General features: G+C 41.5%; 1 protein-coding gene across 1 annotated transcript in view; it reads right to left on the bottom strand.

Annotated features, from left to right (window-relative positions):
• The window catches only part of RIN2 (Ras and Rab interactor 2), a 51,362-nt gene extending 37,183 nt beyond the window's left edge, over positions 1-14,179 (bottom strand). Inside the window, exons 1-2 of the mRNA XM_059828490.1 lie at positions 14,132-14,179; positions 1,708-1,802 (exon numbers count right to left, since the gene is read on the bottom strand). Of these exons, the coding sequence (XP_059684473.1) occupies positions 1,708-1,802; positions 14,132-14,173 (137 nt within the window). The 5' untranslated portion in view covers positions 14,174-14,179. The remainder of the gene's footprint in view (positions 1-1,707; positions 1,803-14,131) is intronic.
• Positions 14,180-17,775: the final 3,596 nt, after the last annotated feature.

The following is a 17,775-nucleotide window of genomic DNA, read 5'->3' as shown; positions in this document are numbered from 1 at the left end:
ATTGTATGATTTATACCTACTTTGATACAACTTCTTCCTTACATAGAAGTACACAGTTCAGAATTATGTAGTCATACAAAAATTGACCTTAATTCATTTATTCAGATTTCATATTTTACATTTATCATCTTCAAAGTAAGAGAAAAGATTTTTTTTGTTGTTGTTGTATGGCTATATTTCAATATTAAATTGAATTCAGTTAAGCAGTCATGGAAATTTCTTTATTCACTTTATGTTAGCTTTACTTACATATTTTAATCAAAATATATTTTGCACTCAAAATTAACAAATTCCGTTTTTAAAAAATCCATTTAAAAAATCAGTAGAAATTTCCCTTGGATCAGTAAAATGGGGAGATTTAATTGACTGTTTCCAGCTAAACGTTTCCACCAAGATTTTAGAACTAGCAGATCTTAGTTTTTCATGCATATGGTGTATTCAAAGATACAAGAAGCCTTTTCGTAATGGAAAATTAGCTAATGATCATTGAAATTAATTAGCTGAATCCACTGAAAGGGAGAAAGTATCCTTTCCACCCCTGTAAAAGAACCGTGCTTTCAAAAGCTTTAAAACTTGAATAGTGTGCAATCGGGGCATAGCCAAGGACTTTAATTAGTTCAGCTGTCGTATGTTCTTTACCACTTGGGCAACAAGGGTGCTGTTCAATGTTTTATTTAAATAATTTAAATATACATAGTAGTAATTTTTAGTACATTTCAAAAGTATTTATAGAAAGGAAAAAAAAAGCTAAAAAACATGGATGTATTTTTAAATAACAAGCTATTATCCCACTTCATTAACTCACTGCCTTGAAGAACAAAGCCCATCAGCTCCAGAGCTGGCCCAGACTGTGCAGTCAGGTAAAACAGAACGCCTGCATTGGTTGCTTTCCTTTTGCAACAAGTATTTCAACAATAAGTAAAAAAAATGTTCACTTGTTAACACAGTCATTACAATATTGAATATCCTCCAGATGACAATTTAACAGACATTACCAATCAAGCACAACAGCCACAGCAAAGCCAAAATGCTGGGGTCCCACTATGCCCACTTAAAGGTACAAGTTTAACATTACAAATTTCCACAGTCCACACCTAGGTGGCACGATCTATTTTAAAAAGCCAGAAATTTTATCTGCACTGTAATATGCACCTCAAATCATTTTAAGGTTAAGGAAATGCCCCCATCTACTTTTTTTTTTTATGTGCAAGATACTCGCATATAAATGAACTTAAACACATAACCCATAAAAGCATCAGCTCGTAACAGTCAATATTTTACTTCCTAACCTGATAAAATAAATAAATGATGTTATTGTATGTTGAGTCTTCACAGAGCCACTTGAGGCAATGGACATTTTTAGCCTTTACAGCATGAAAGCTAAGCTCATTGCCATAGACAATGGGAATAACATTAGTAGTTTCCTGCTTTAGACATTCATTAGTATCCCAGGTTTGTAACAGGGAAGTAGAAGCGAAGTTCAGTTGCTTTTAGAAGATACTAAGGCAAATACACAAAACAACTGAATCTCTGGGCACTCCTCCTCCACAAAGGCAAATCCCTTCAATTAAGAGCAAGATTATCTACACCTCCCAAGTTGCTAGGATGAAAAGTGCTAGGACATAAGCCACCCAAGAAGAGAGCACAATGAAAACATTCCTGTCATGGTACACCTCCAGGAACTATGAAAATAAACGTTTTAATCACCTTCGCAAATCAGCAGATTCATCTTCCACTGTGAGATCTGTCTGTACCATCTCCTGTTTCAGTTCTCCGATTTCTGAGGCAATTGTGTCAATGAGCTAGAAAGGGACAAAAATAGTACGACATCAAGTGAGTGGAAGAGGCGTGGAAAAGAAGCCCGGACAAGTTCAGTCACCAGAGATTACAAATTTTTTTTTTTTTTTTAAATTTAAATCACATCCTATTTGGACTTCCCCTTGCAAAGGAAAAAGTAAGGATTGGAGCCACTTGTAATCGTTCTCAGAGGAAGAATAATTCCTGTTTTGTGCCAATACAAAACTTTTCAGGTTGGCTAGCTTTTTTATGTAAATATATTAGATCTGCAGCCTCAACATATTACACAACAGCTTAAAAGAACTAAATGATTTGAATGTTTGCAGCATTTGCTTTCTCAAACTATAAGAAAAAATGTAATTAGAAGAGTTCCATCTGCAAGAGTTATTTCAGAAGGGACACTAAGCCAGCATTATGATATTGTGGTGGATGAAAAGTAACAAAGCAAGAAGGAAATGGGCAGCTGCTTTTCACATTAGGTCTGGGACTGCACTTGAACAGAATAACTCAATTAAAAGAGAACTGCCTTGTAACACTTCAGCTCAGGTGGAACACAATCCTAATTTTGGACAGAAGGGCAAGAACTAACTTTAAAGTAGGCAAGACTAGCACTAGGGCTGTATCCTGAGAAACAGAGCATTTGCTAGCCAGATGTCTGGGAAATGTTTTGTTGAGCAGAAACCAACTAAGAAGTTTGCAAGGCATGTTTTCTTGGACATTCTTTGCAGCAACTGCATCAAGTTTGCTTGACACACCGCACCTTGACAGCGTATAAACCCTGGCAGCATTCCCCCCCTCCTGCCTGTAGTGCAACCCGATGAAAAGGTTTGCAATGATGCCATTCCCTCTACCACTACCCCCACACCTCAGAGCAAACAAACAAAAACCCCTGGCAAACCAAGTAAAAACAGCCTTCCAGACCGAGTTAGAACAGTCTTCATAGTCCCCCACAAGATATGATCCTGAGACCCGTTAGTGTTAGGTAGCTCAGTACAGCAGTGTTTTCAAAGAACTGCAGGCAACATTTTCCTATACTGTTTTAACAGAAGTTTTTCTCTGCCTCAGAAATTCACACCCTCCTTTGCTGTGCAGCATTATTCTGACCAATTCAAAAAAGTTTCAGTCTCTGCTTACAATAGGCTAACTCCATTACGTATACCTTAAGTGAGAATGAATTACCATACAGTACATGCATACTATAAGCTTCTTTCTGTCAAGGTCAGAGCTCCCAGCCATACTGTATCACTTGCATTACAGTTTACAAAGATCTTCCACCTGCTGACTCTCAAACACCCCCCGAGTCACTGCGGTGAGACGTGAGCAATGTCTTCCTAACCACGAGAAAGAGCAGCAGGAGGAACCTGCATAATCCTGACGGAGCAGCCTCGCACCTCACCACAGCACTCAGCACCCCTACGAAACAGCACCTCCAAAAAAGAGCCAGCGAGTGCCCTGCTAGGCACAGGTAAATTCATTCCCCCTTTTGCATAAGGGATGAATCCAGCCCCCACATTGGCTTTACACGGTGAAAAATACACGTGCCGCTGCTGTCAGACGAGCCTCACTAGAAAGCCATTGCATCATCACACGTGTCTGACAGCAGTTATGGGCAGCAGCATCGCCTTAGAGGGAAGCTTTGACACGAGTGCTCAGAGAGCAGTACCAGGCTCTAGCCAGTACACGGTTGACTGCATCCTGCAGATCACACTGCTTTGTTTCTGCTGTTTGAAAGCCTCTACTGCCTTAGCATCATCATCATCCTTAATACATTTGTTCTTGTAATCCTGAAATGCAATAGAGCTGCAATTCTCACATCTTGGCATGTATCTCACCACTTCCCTGCCCTATATTTTCTGTCCTCCATTCAGGAGCGACATGTTTCAGCTTGGCCCCTTTTTCAAGTATGCAAACACAAGACTTGCAAATTTTAACTGACTTCAGTGCCAGGAAATGGAACTTCTAGATTAGGAAGTAGATGGACTTAAATTAAGGCAATATCCTTCCCTTCCCAGCCACACTGGGTGCTACATTTCCACCTTCCGTATTAGCCTCCACACAGCAGGTTTGACTGAGTATAATGAATGAGTAAAGTGGAATTCATTCTCTGTCTACTATGAAGTTTCTAGTATTTTCAGATCTCCTAACATCCCAACTGCTCCAATAAGGTAGCATGCAGCCCTTCCTTGTTGCAGCAACTCTCTGCCACTGTTAAAACCTTTCCAAACTTGCACCTGAACACAACTGAGAGGTCAATTATCACTTGAACTGACCAGATTTTCCCTTTTCCCACCAGACAGCCACAAAGGCTCTAACACTGTCTGCGGAGTCATGAATGCAGCCACTTCAGGAACAGAACCACCTCATGTGCTTCATCCTGCTGTAATGGCTAAAAAATTAACTCTTCTAACAGATGAAGCAAGGCTCAGTTTTTAGTTTTAAATCACAGCATTCCCTGAAGATGCTTTCTATTCACTGTGAGACTGTGAATTTTTTCAAGCACCGAGTAGTCACAAGTATGAGCAATTTAGCCAGCTGTAAATATATTAGGGCTTCCTGTCACGGCTTGCCTGGAGCCATCTCAGAAGGAAGGCACCACTAGTCAGTTACCAGCACACAACATGAATCAGTGCCTGGAGTCTCATTATAGATTGCAACTGATTCACAATGATCTCCAACTATTTTTGGCCGTTTAAAATACGAATTCAGGATGGAAATCACTACCTGAAGCTCAACGTATTATTAAACACTATTCAAGGATTTAATCTGTTAATGAAACAGACCTACTGTAGGCACGAGCTCTGCAGCATGCAATATTGAATGAGGTCAGCAGAGCACCCTTTTTATTGAATTAGCAATATAACTCTACTCCAGTGCTATATGCACTGGTCACCCTGACTGACCCCCTGACGCAGGGCCTGATGGGGGGATCACAAAGGGCCCAGGAAGAGCATGAAACCAGAGGAATCACCCCTATCCCCAGCTCCTTCCATTGCATGGAGCATGGTAAAACCTAAAGCCAATTACACAAGCATCTTGCAGACAGTCAGTATCAGAATAATCAGGCTGGAATTGACCATCTATTCGTTTTCAAGGGATTATCCACTGAAAGGGATGATGTCAGCTCTACCTGACAACAGATGCATCTCTTTCAACAGTCTTCCTTCAACAGTCAGCTGTTTGCTTAAGATTCAAGCAGAGCAGGAGACAGACTGCTTGGCAATCCCCCGGCTTCTTCAAGGAAATCTACCATCCATACAGAGAAGCTGATCAGGAATAAGGGGAGGGCAAGTCAATGCTCCACCCAACTCTCAAAGTCTACCTGGCATTTACCTTCCCCGGACCTGCACTCAAGGAGATGCCTCAGGAGCAGTCTGTGGGCTGGGAACGGGAAGCCAGCCTGATGCTGACCGCACACCCCACCACAGCAGCTGCAGCTAGCGGATTTGTGCATTAACAACTCGTAGAAGCTGTAAAGGTGGCAAGGGGGAGACTTTGGCAGCTGGTTGGAAGTTTGGGGGCAGCAGGTATTGTGAGAAGCAGCATGGGAAGCACGTGCTTCTGCTTCAAAGACAGAAAGGGGAAGTGGTAAACAAAGCGGAGCAACCCTCTGTTACATTAGCAGCTGCTTTTGAATCATAAGCTGCCAGCACCACAACACAAACTTCTTTCCCTACAAAGCTTCCTACACTGGTAACTGCATGAAAGCTAAGCTGCTATTCCCCATGGACCAGCTGCGAGACACGACAGGATAAATCAGCTCTGTGTAAGTAGCTCCTCTTCATGGGCAACATCACCTTGGTCTTTGCACGCACAAACCCAATTGTAGCCATAAAGAACCACCACAGTAGCAAGTGTGCCTTGTTCTCTGACACATCTACAGAGAGCAAGCGGCTCACAGGCCAACAGTTCGCCAGCATCTCTCCCTGAGAAGTATACAATACGAGGAGCTCTCCACAGAAGCACTCATGGGCTTCCAGCCACCGCCTCAACACCTGCCTTGCTGTGTTGCTATCTGGCTGTCAACTGACTTAACTGGGTTAACTGGCTTCGACCAGAGTTGGGGGCCAGGGGGGGAATCTCACAAAACAACTCCCTCCCAGGAAACAAAATCTCTGGGCACTGCAGCAAAGAGTTCTAATTCAACTTGCACTAACAACATGGTAACACGCTCAAAAATTCAAGCTGACACTCCTCACTTCACGCTATCATTTCACCTACCAGTTTGACCCTAGAAGATGGAACAGATCTACAATGCAAAGGAATTTAAATACTCTATAACCTTCCTACACTGCAATTCCTTGGTTAGTTCTTTTGTTTACTTATACCTAAAAGCTAACCATGGCAGCATGTTTTCTGATGCTTTCCAATATCCAGTTTAACTTTGGAAGTTATTTGCATTTATTTTTGTATGGCTGCCACGCTCGGCCTCTTTAACACAACTGCCTTTTACATCTTTGTCTGGGAAAGGCACTTGCTTACGTAAGATTAAAGTTCTTGAAAACAAATATTTTAAAACACGTTTTAACCTATAAATGCTTTAAATCAGAATAGCGTAAGGCAAGCACTGCAGAACAGTTCTATCTTGAAGACATTGTAATCTTACCACTTTTTAATTTGTATGTCTGCCTTGAAGGGAACTTGTCAGAAACAGTCTTTCCTGAGAGGAATTTTTCTGTGTTTAGCGATTTTTTTCTTTTTCTAAAGAGAACTTAAACAAAATAGCACGTTTCAAGCAGTCTTATGCTCACATTCTCTTCTACAGGCCAAATTTCTTGGATATACTACATATCCTCCATGACACAAGGCAGTCTTTCCTTACATCTATGAAAAGTCAGTTCATCCTGGACAAGGCAACTAGGTCAAGTGCTGAGCATCAAACCTGAACCTGACCTACAAAGTCTCCCAGAATGGGACACACTCCGCAATCAAACTGTGATTCATCAGCTACCAGCACGTACCTGAACTAAAACATTTATCTTTAGGAATAAAACCCTATTTTTTGTTAAATAAACTGCCAATATTTTCTGCAAATGGCAACTAATTTTCCTGAAATCCTTCTTCATGTAAAAAAAAAAAGTTACTCTTCTCCTGGGCAGGGGTGGGGGAAGGAGTCTTTTGGAGTTGCATCATTTGGGTATTCTTGCAATTAACTGACACATACTGTTACAACAGCACCTGACAAATTATTTTCTATCAAACAACATAAGGTATACTCATGATTTTATGACATAATTTCTGAAGTATTTAGGACCAATGAAACCTCTGGTCATTATACAGTGTATGTGATGCTTGCATGATTAGCATTAAACAAGATGAGCTGTTAATAGCATGTTTCCACAAAATGCAGGAAGGATCCTGGGTCTGTATCTATTATTAGATCCAACCCTGAGAAAATAAGCAGCAGCAGAAGGCTGCCACCTCCTTAGCGGAAGGCTCGGAGTATTTGAATTCTTCAAACCAATTTCTCTATTCGCAAAGAGTGTGATTCCTATTTCGCTGAAAATAATGGGAAAACTCACACATTGGTTTCAACAGACTTGAAATCAAGACCATAAGAGGCAGTTTCTGAAGCGAAATACACTTGAAGTGGACGGATATATTTGTCAGAGGCCCTGGTTAGTGTAAAACAACATACGTGAGCCCCAAGACTTAAAAAGTAATCTGAAGAAATCTGTCGCAGATTATTTAGGACTATGCAATAAATATTACCCTGCTACACCAGAGAAAGAAGAGGTTTTCATGAAAAGAAATGTGCCTCAGGTGGCGAGTTATTTAACAGTAAAAACCCCACTATTAAAAGACCTTGTATAACATGATAAATAGACATTTCTGTGTCTAATGTTTTTCCTTTGGAGTTTATTTCTGACAAAGCACTGTTCTGTAAGTTAAAAAGAAACTACAACACAACCATTGTAAACCCAAATAATAATTATGACTCAGACAGCATGAATTCACATAGCAGCCCAGTACAGTATTCCCTACCCAAACCTATCCTAAACATTAGGTTGCCACAAATACCCATGTACTGTAACTGTTTGCATTCCTAAAAATCTATGAACGTAATAGTGAAAACCAAATATCTTAAACCACAATGTTTCCTTTCATAACGTATCACGCTATGCTTATTGTCAATTGATTCTTCATTCAACAAGACTGATCTCAGCTTTTAGAAGCTGGCAGGGGTGACAATGTAATTCCTACATATAGACCACAAACATAACTCATCACAGCTCCCCAGTGCTCTCTCACCCGAGCTCATATATTCCACTTTTGTTTTACATCTTTCAGAATGTCATAAAAGCAGCAAAAATCAGAGCAAGTGAGTTCACTAGAAGCAACACACTCCCAAGGAGCTACAATCACCTTTCTGAAGCTGCTTTGTCTACACACACATCACTATTGCGCATCAGGGAAAGCACATGCCCAGGACCAGACACAGACCAGTGTCTTTCAGAAGCCCAACACAGCTACAGGTCTTTACTCAATCAACTCACAAAGACAGGTGGCTTTGACTTGATATCTGTTTCAGGACATTTTTAGAAAAATCATTCATCCATCACTGCATGGCAACTGAATTCCTGGTTTTTGTGTTGAAATGTAAATAAGCTTGTACAGAGAATTAACAAAACTGCCATCTTTCTGAGAGCGTATCGAAAGAGTCAGCCAAAGTGACCACTGCAGAATGTTTCCAAGCCCTGAGACTTAAAATAGCTAAAGAGGAAAAGGTAAGATCAGTGCTTCTAATCTGGCAAGGGAACACAGGCTGAAGACAGCAAGGATCAGTATCAGACTGGACAAATGAGCCTCAGCACTTACCACCCCCCCTTCCTGCCAGCATCTCATTTTTCATTCTCTCTTGAGACCTGCATCCTCTTTGGCATCACATCTTTTCCTTCCTGTTTTGATAAGCAGAGCATAGCAACCCTCAAAAAGCACCCTGTGTGATGAGGTGGCAAAATGCCAGAGACAAGCCAAACTGCTATTTCTGGACTTGTCCAAATGTCTGAAATACAATTAAATGTTTTGATACATGGCTGTAATTTGTTTATTTTGCACAGTGAGCTACGAATTCCCAAGACCACTAACATTATTAGTGTCTTATTCACCAGTAAGCCACAAAGTTTTACCTGATGTTTGATTTTGGGTATAAAACCTCTGATGCCAGTTCAATAAAGGTTGGAACATTCTGATGAGTAGGATGGTTCAGTGAAAAGGATGTTTGTCAGAGACATATATTCAGTTCCTTGCTTTACCACAGATCCCCTCTGTAACCACTGGCAAGCTATTCAGTTCCAGAATTACCTAAGCCTAACTCCATCTTTGCTTCATTTTTACTACTTGCTGGCTTCGAGCCTTCCTCAATTGCAAGGTATAAAGACTCTGGAGAATTTAGCCTGTAAAACTACAGACCTTTGTAAAATGAGGACAATACTGTTTTCCTGGTGTACGAACAGTCAAAAGAATGAACGTGAAAAAACTAAGAGATAGTTAGAAGCTACAGCAATGGGAACTATTTAAGAACCAGAAAGAAAAGTAAAGTTGGAATTTCCCACTGGTATTTGTCAATGAATTTTCTCGTAAACGTTGCTGAGAACAGTAAGATACTCTTTATGAGCATTTTAAGTGCCCTGAGAAACTGCATGTCAGCATACTAAAGGTTTCTTGGGCAACTGTAAAATAACAAGCACAACGAGAGCCACAAGCAGAAGTAGACTACATAGCCTGTGCATCTGGGAGAGCATTCTGAAGTACAGGTCAGCATAGGTAAAAGGCTGTATCTTAATTACTAGGTCTCCAAAACACAGCCAAACAACTGAAAAAAACGGATGGGCCAAGTGTTTTCTTTGCTCAGCCATCCAGCTGTAGCAAATGTAAGCGTTGTCACAATTTTGCAAATGGAGGGGAGGGAAAGAAAGAGAAGGTAATTTCACTGTACACACAAGTGCAAACACACAGACAGCCAGTACAATACAGGCAAGCTGGACACACTGACTACCTACAGTTCCAATTCGACGCCGTAGGTTCAGAACAGTGCTCCAGTAGCGCAACTTCCCAGGGATGGTGAGAGGTCTGAAAAGGTAGTTTTGAGGCATCTTTTATTCACACTATTCTTCAGGCCATTCCCCTGCCAGCCTATCCTTAGGAAAATTTAGGACCACCTTGGTTTCTTAATTGACAATGCTTCATATGGCCTTAAAAGTCCTGTGTCTTGAAATCACTCAGGCATACTACACTCCTAATCATTTTGAGTAACTACAACCATGACATCATGAACAGGAGGCGCACAACACAGCTATTCCAGCATCTATTTTCCCACATGAGAATTACTTACACAAGGAGATACCAAAGGACTGCAGAAAATGACATGGGCACTGCTTACAGTCCCACCGACATCACGATTCCTTCAGCACATGCGTAAGTGACAACCTAGAAATATTCCTCATAAGTGAGACAGTTTCTTGCTATGATTTGAAAATATGACCATTCTCCCTATATGGCTGTGGACTGCCATCAAACAAGGTTGACGTTTGTGCTTATGAGATACGAGATGTAACAGAAGTGTATTGCAAAACAGAAGCAGTTCCTGTCCCCAGAAGACCCTGTTATTGCTGACCACATGAAGCTCTGGGTGAGCCAAAGAGGAAAACATGCTGTCACTGCAGGGCTGATCATTTGTTTCCTAAAGACTGGCCTGGTAAGATTGCCTTAAGATAAAGAAAGCATGTTAACACATGAAACAAACACTTCAAATTGTATGTGTGTCACTACAACAGTACTACGAAGCCGCTGACACAGAAACTGCTCCTGCACAATGCACTGGCATTCATTATAGCTCTCCATGTGCTAAAGGCACCAACCACCACTTGCTCGGTTCTCCTTTGCCTATAGCCTATCATGAATGTATTTATCACCTGCTGGAACATGCACCCCTGACCCCCCCCAAGCATTCGGGTCAGATTCAGGCAGCAAAATATCAGCATCTCTGTCCCAGAGGAACAGAGGGAATGGAAACAGGCTGGATCGATGGGCTGAGGCCAACCAGATGAAGTTCAATAAGGCCAAGTGCCGGGTTCTACACTTCGGCCACAACAACCCCAGGCAACGCTACAGGCTTGGGGACGAGTGGCTGGAAAGCTCCCCCGCAGAAAAGGACCTGGGGGTGTTGATCGACAGCCGGCTGAAGATGAGCCAGCAGTGTGCCCAGGTGGCCAAGAAGGCCAACGGCATCCTGGCTTGTATCAGAAATGGTGTGGCCAGCAGGAGTAGGGAGGTGATCATGCCTCTGTACTCAGCTCTGGTAAGGCCACACCTCGAATACCGTGTTCAGTTTTGGGCCCCTCACTACAAGAAAGACATTGAGGTGCTGGAGCGTGTCCAGAGAAGGGCGACGAAGCTGGTGAGGGGTCTGGAACACAAGTCTTATGAGGAGCGGCTGAGGGAGCTGGGGTTGTTTAGCCTGGAGAAGAGGAGGCTGAGGGGAGACCTTATCGCTCTCTACAACTACCTGAAAGGGGGTTGCAGAGAGGTGGGTGTTGGTCTCTTCTCCCAAGTGACTAGTGACAGGACTAGAGGAAATGGCCTCAAGTTGCGCCAGGGGAGGTTCAGGCTAGATATTAGGAAAAAGTTCTTTACTGAGAGAGTAGTGAAACATTGGAATAGGCTGCCCAGGGAGGTGGTAGAGTCACCCTCCCTGGAGATATTCAAGGAGCGTGTGGATGTGGCGTTGTGGCATGTAGCTTGATGGACATGGTGCTGTGTGGTGTTGGGTGGGTTGTGGCTTGTTGTTGTTGAGTGGTGTTTTTTTTGGTTTTTTTTTTCCCAGGTTGGACTTGATGATCTTACAGCTCTTTTCCAACCGTAGTGATTCTGTGATTCTGTGAAACAGTAACACTTGAGATGTGTGGCACAGGACCCGCAAGGACAGCGTGGTGCTCTAGGAGCAGCAGAGGAGGCAGGAGCTAGGAACAGTCAGTAAAGTGGCAGCTGCTTGCCACTACTTAGAGCTTTGGCTGGTCAATCAAATTTGCTGCAGTACTAGAAAAAGAAAAGCAGTATGCTTTTTCTTAATATAAGCTGAGATGGCAGCAAGTATTAGCATCTTTCACTGGAAGAAGCTACAGCAGGCAATGAATATTCTAAGGGAAGCGATCAAGGTAAGGTAATTCAGTGCTCAGAAGCACCTATAAATTTTGATTGCTCCTTAGAGCAGAGCCTTGCCCACCAAGACAGCCACTGTGACCCTGGCATTATATAAACAGCAAAATTCTAGTGCAGAACAGACAAATTCAATTCTGTTGTATTTAACTCTGATCCCAAGCTGGTCTATGTGACAGTTTACTCTCTTCCTCACATCAGAAAAATACACATATCTTCCTGGCCAGTGGTAGGACACCACAGTTTGATAGGTCAGCATACTTTCAATACAGCGGCACTGCCTGGACACTATTCTCCCTGTCCTGCTCTCTATAAGTATACGGTGTTCACAGCTGTACTCACACAGTGTACATGAAGGCTTTGTTAACAACATTTCAGATCAACTAAACATATTCTTCCAGAAAAAAGGATAACTACAGCCTTCTCTACAATTAACTTCAGCACTGCCTCCAGACCTCCTCCATTACACATAAATAAAACAGTTAATGGGATTCAGTCATCTTTTGAAAACCATACTGATGACCTACTGCACCTCTGCTTTTTGCGATGCCAACCTGAAAGATGACAGTTCTCCAATGTCTCTCCACTGCATAAAGTCTCTCTCTGTCACATAAAAAGACAAAAACACATTCCCCTAGAAAACAGTAAGCTCACTGCAGCCCCAAAAGCCTTCTGACTGATCCCCCCCCAAAGCCTTAACAAACCTCACACAGAGCAGGAAGCTCAAGAGAGGACATGGTGACCCATGCTTACTTTTGCAGTGTGATTGTTCACACCTGAGCTAAGCTACTACTGCTGTGCAAATCTGGGGCCAATCACGCAGGTTAACTCTGCAGGAAATACTGGGAAAAAGCAAAATTAAGTCACCAAGTTTAACCCTTGATGGAAGTTCCCAGAGACTGAAGTGATTTATAACTATGTAGAAGTGAAGATGATCACAGAAGACACTCAAAACCTAATGACGGCTGGCAGCCAATTTGAAGTACATCCTTTCTCATGCAGTTCTCATTTTCCAGCTGTAATGAGGTTCGCAGGACAAAAATCAGACATTCACGCCCAGGGAAAAACGCATTTTTAAAGAGTTCCAGGGAGCATTTGAAGGTGCTTCAACCGAGGGCTCTACCACCCTGCAGCTCTGAGCACCACCTCAAGTCTGGAGAGGCCTCCACCCATGCCTGTACTCAGCAGGTATTTCCCAGGGGCATTTGGAGAGCGTATGTTGCATTCTGCCTTCCTGTCCCTTTCGTACATTGCCACACACCAGCTCTATCCCATGATGGAATGGAATTGAGGGGGACAGAAGGGCTCTCACCCAAAACATATTTCTCACTGGAATATGCTGTATTACGTGTGCTGTAAGCCACATGACAGCTCAAAACAGCCCCCAGAACACAGAAACACTAAATGGAATTATTTCTGTTTTCTCTCTATAAGCACAACCATGCCAGAACAGAACTACTAGCTCTCTACTACTAGACTCTATCTTCACAAAGCTGGGCTGAGTATCTTAAGGGAGGAAGCATTAGACTCCTTTAAAGTCTGTATCTTTGGGTGCCTCCATACATCTGCCTTGCTGGATTTTTGAGTGTATGGCAGTGAGCTAAGCACCAGCTTCTTGTTCATTTCAAACAAGATGCACTTAGGCTTCAAAAAACCCAACCAAACAAAACCCACAAACAAAACAAAAACACAAAAAGGACTGAAACATACATTGAGAATACAAATATAATATTTTTGTGTGTTCAGATTACACACAAACAAGGAGCCCCCACTAATTTTTCTTAAAAAAAGCAAGGAAATGAAACTAATTTTCAATCCAATAATGGAAATCATAAACCTGTACCGCAACTTTAAGCTACACAAATCCAGTATATGAAAGCCCTAATAATTTTATGCCTATGCATAATAAAGCTTATTTCTCAGCATTAGCGGCAAAGAAAGCCAAAAGCTGTTTTACACCAAATATTCTATTCAGTGTACAGGAAAACAATATACACATGAAATAACTGGATGGTAGTCAACCACAAATACCACCTGTAAAAAAAGAGATGCTCAATGAAGTGCTTCCCTATTTTACAGAAAAGGCTTGCTACGTATCACAGACTGTACTGCACGTTCTGCAGCACTCGTTTCACATAAAACCCATGTGCTTTATATTCTGTATAAATTCCCCGTTTACCTTAAAGAAACTTCCTCTTTTGTCCAGACAACGGGCTTTCATTGTCAAAGACGACATCTTCCCCGGGAAGACTCCACTACTGAACTCCTAAAAGCAGAAACATTTTTTAATGGTTAGTCCAGTCTGTAGGAAATTCCTTTCTAAGCCACAGAAACAGTCACGACAAGCCTTCTGCCAAAACCCTTTCCATCAACAATACAAGGCCATTTATTTCCTACAAGAGTCCTTACATTTCCCTTTAGTCTATTATTTTTCCATAAATTGCTTCAAAAAGACAGTGCTACTCTGAGTTCCATGTTTCTCCCTTCTCTTCACAGCTGATCTGACTAGATTTTAATGTGATCATTGAAAAAGAATGCTAAAACATAATGATTGCTTTATTTGTTTGCTTGACCTCAGCATGAAGTACAAATAGAACAAAATGTTAGATGTCATTACAATCCACTCTCAAATATTACAAATATTAATGGGGCTGACCAGGAGGCAAAAAGAAAAATTAAAAATCACCCACAAGGGAGAAAACATGCTACCATGAATGTAAAAAACAAAAAAAAGGCAAGAGACCCCCACAAAACAAACAAACCCCAAACACCCCCAAAAAACTCCTGCTTGAAGTTCCTAAAATGCAATTAAGTCTTCAGAGAGTCATGTCCAAGTGAGAAACTGAAGATGCAGTTAGGAAGAAGCTGCATTTTCCACTATCAAGTAAACTGAACAAATGGTTTAACACTCAGAATAATACAATAACACCTAACTAGAACATGCGCACACAATGAGAAATATCATGGGGGTGATCTCCAGCTGATTAGTAGAGTTCCTCTAAAGTCACAACCAGTTCACACCAATAACTTGTGAACAAACTTCTGAACTAAATAGGAGCCAAGATCCATGGCTAAAATGTCTTTCTAGGGTTTTTAACAGTGAGCTTGTAATCGCATTTCAATAGCTTAAATCTTCTCCTCGCTCACACATTTACTGACCACATAGCAGGTAGTTACATTGAAAGTTTCAGTTACCTAAATGGCAAATATTGCAGGTGCAAAACATTTAGACTAAGATAGAAGCACAGCTTTTGATTTGATACAAGCAGAAATTAAAATATAAATGGCAGAGAGCAGCAGTGAAAAACAAGTTTTAGCAGCATGGCTGCAGACGGAGCTTGAGTAAAACAAAGCAGCTGGGACAGAGAATGCTGAGAGATTAAAAAAAAAATTATCCATACCCATCCCCCCCCCACATACACGCTTTGCTTCCCTCTAATGCCTTATGAGAGGGCATCAACAAGGGTAAAGAGGACCAAGGAGGAACTTAAAAGAAAAAAGGGTTAAATGAAAAGCCCTGGCAAGCACAAGTACTGGAAAAGGGTGAGAGGTAGAAGCAGGAGAAAAGAAACATTTTCTCTTGGTTTTAACATGTAGCAGGAAGTTTTAAATTGTTCACCTTGCTTCCAGAGGTCATACCACAATAGCACTAGAAAAGGTTACATTTTTCCACCTAGATTCTGGTTAAAAAGCAGTCATGCCCAGAAGCTCAGGAATGAGCCTGTTTTCCAGGCAGAGTTTGCAGAGTTTTAAAGGTTGAAAGAAAAATCCTGAATTCTGCATTCTTGTGAAAGCCAAACACTAGAGGATGACCAAGACAAAAAAAAGTGCTGGGGGGGGGAATCAAACCTTCTTTGTAACTCAGCATATTTAAAGAAATACTTTCCTGATGAGGCTCTAAAGCATTGTGATTCATGTTGCTTTACCTAAAGTCTGTCTAAATAACTTCATTGCACCAATCCTATAAGACATCGAAGTCCAGTGAAGTGGGTAGGTTTGCAGGCGCTATTAAATCAGTTGAGCTCTGTGTCCTCATTTGCGACGTGCACAAGGGTATAGAACAGTTGTTCCACTCTGGGGAGCATCACACATTTTAAAGACTTTTAGTATTTGATATTGGCTATTCTAAACAATCTAAAGGTTGCCATATAACTAGAGTTTTTAGTTATAAAATTAAAAAAGTTTTCTTTCAATGAATTCTGAAAAGAGAATCTGAACCTGAAAGACTTAAGGTGGAGGGAGACCCAAGAAACCCAAAAAGGAATTAGAATAAAAATTCAATTTTCCAAGTTGATGCTATCCTCTTAGTGACAGCACCAAATTCAATTCCACAGAAGAAACCAAGAGATTTTAAGTGAGTTACATTAGGGGTTTATAAGCAACATCATGCGGTTGTATTTGCATCGCTAGTCTCAGTCATTAAGCATTCCATTTGCAAACAATGACCCCTTCACAGGAAATGTAATGTTTTTAATTTTTTTTTAATTTAACCACAAGGATGTCTGCATGCAATCCTATTACGAAAATAAGACCATGCCAAGATTTTTACATTCATCTTATTTCAAAACAGAAGTTTATAAGCTTCCACACTCAAACATACAGAAGAACACAAACATACAAATACCCAGTTTGCCCTTCAAAAAGCGGTGTGACTAAGTCTGAAGAAAGCCTCAGACAAGACCACTGCTTATTTTCCTTACAAGAGGTTCTGAAGCTCTAAACTTTTCCATAGTTGCTATAATTGTTACTATTTACGCAATATTATTACTATCTGTATGACCATAACTCTGAGCCTCAGCTGAGCTCAAGTCTTTGCTCTTCTCAGCTCTCTACATAGCCAGTGAATCAATCCACGCTACCCTTTGCGGTTACAGTGTCATTTCAAACTGACTTAAGGTAACCTAAATACTGTTCCATGTTTGAGTGGTTTTTATTATTTCTGATTAAAATCAGCACAACGGGAAACACTGTTGTTGTTTTTTCTGCCTTTGAGGTTGTGGGGTTTTTTTGTGTGTATTATTTTTTTAGGCCGCCCAATATGCAAATAGACATTAAGACCCACTGGTAAAACGGATGGCCAGGGGTGGGTGCAACATGCGAAAAACTGAGGATAGGCCCCTACTTGTCTCCCACCTTGAAGTTCAGAGGTGCACATAGTGCACAGAAACAACTGCAGAAAAAACCACACCTACTGTCAGGAGGTTTCATTTCTCTACGCAGCTGTCCCCATCTGATGCTTATTCAGATCCAAAACAGGCTGAAAAACCACTGCCCTGAAGTTGTCTTTGTTGAGTTTGGACAGTATGAGGCTGTCAGAAAGGAAAAATCTGCCTTCTTTGATTGGGAAGCCAGGTGGAGAAAGATGGTAAAGCATGTCTTCTTCTGTACATACCAGAGAGGAGCATTTTCTCCTTCCTCCTGTGTTTTAAGGACTGAGGTAGAGAGTCTAGATAGATTTGCTTAGACATTGCCTGGGTGACTGCTCAGAAACCCAACTGAACATGCCATCAAGCTGCAGGAACCAATTCACTGTATAATTCACATGACCTTTGTCTAGCCACCTGGAAGGTAGCCTCTTCCGTGTTTAAGTTACCTACTTTAATTTACCTACTCAGCAGTCTCCGCAGCTCTTAGCTCTCAAAGGGCAGCAGGTGCTAGACTACTGCTCTGATGTCTGGGTGGCTCCCTTCCAGCATCACAAGTCTCTCCTGTAAGCAGCACTGTCTTTCTGCAGCTCTTCAAATCCAGGACAAAGCTCATGTGTGTAAAGGACAAGACAGGGCAGGGAAAAGCAATGATATGTCTGCTTGGCAAATTTCTCTG

Source organism: Gavia stellata, chromosome 23 (assembly GCF_030936135.1).
Source record: "Gavia stellata isolate bGavSte3 chromosome 23, bGavSte3.hap2, whole genome shotgun sequence".
NCBI classification, from domain to species: Eukaryota; Metazoa; Chordata; class Aves; order Gaviiformes; family Gaviidae; genus Gavia; species Gavia stellata.
Note: the sequence above shows the minus strand (reverse complement) of the source record. Positions and strands in the feature narration are given on the sequence as shown.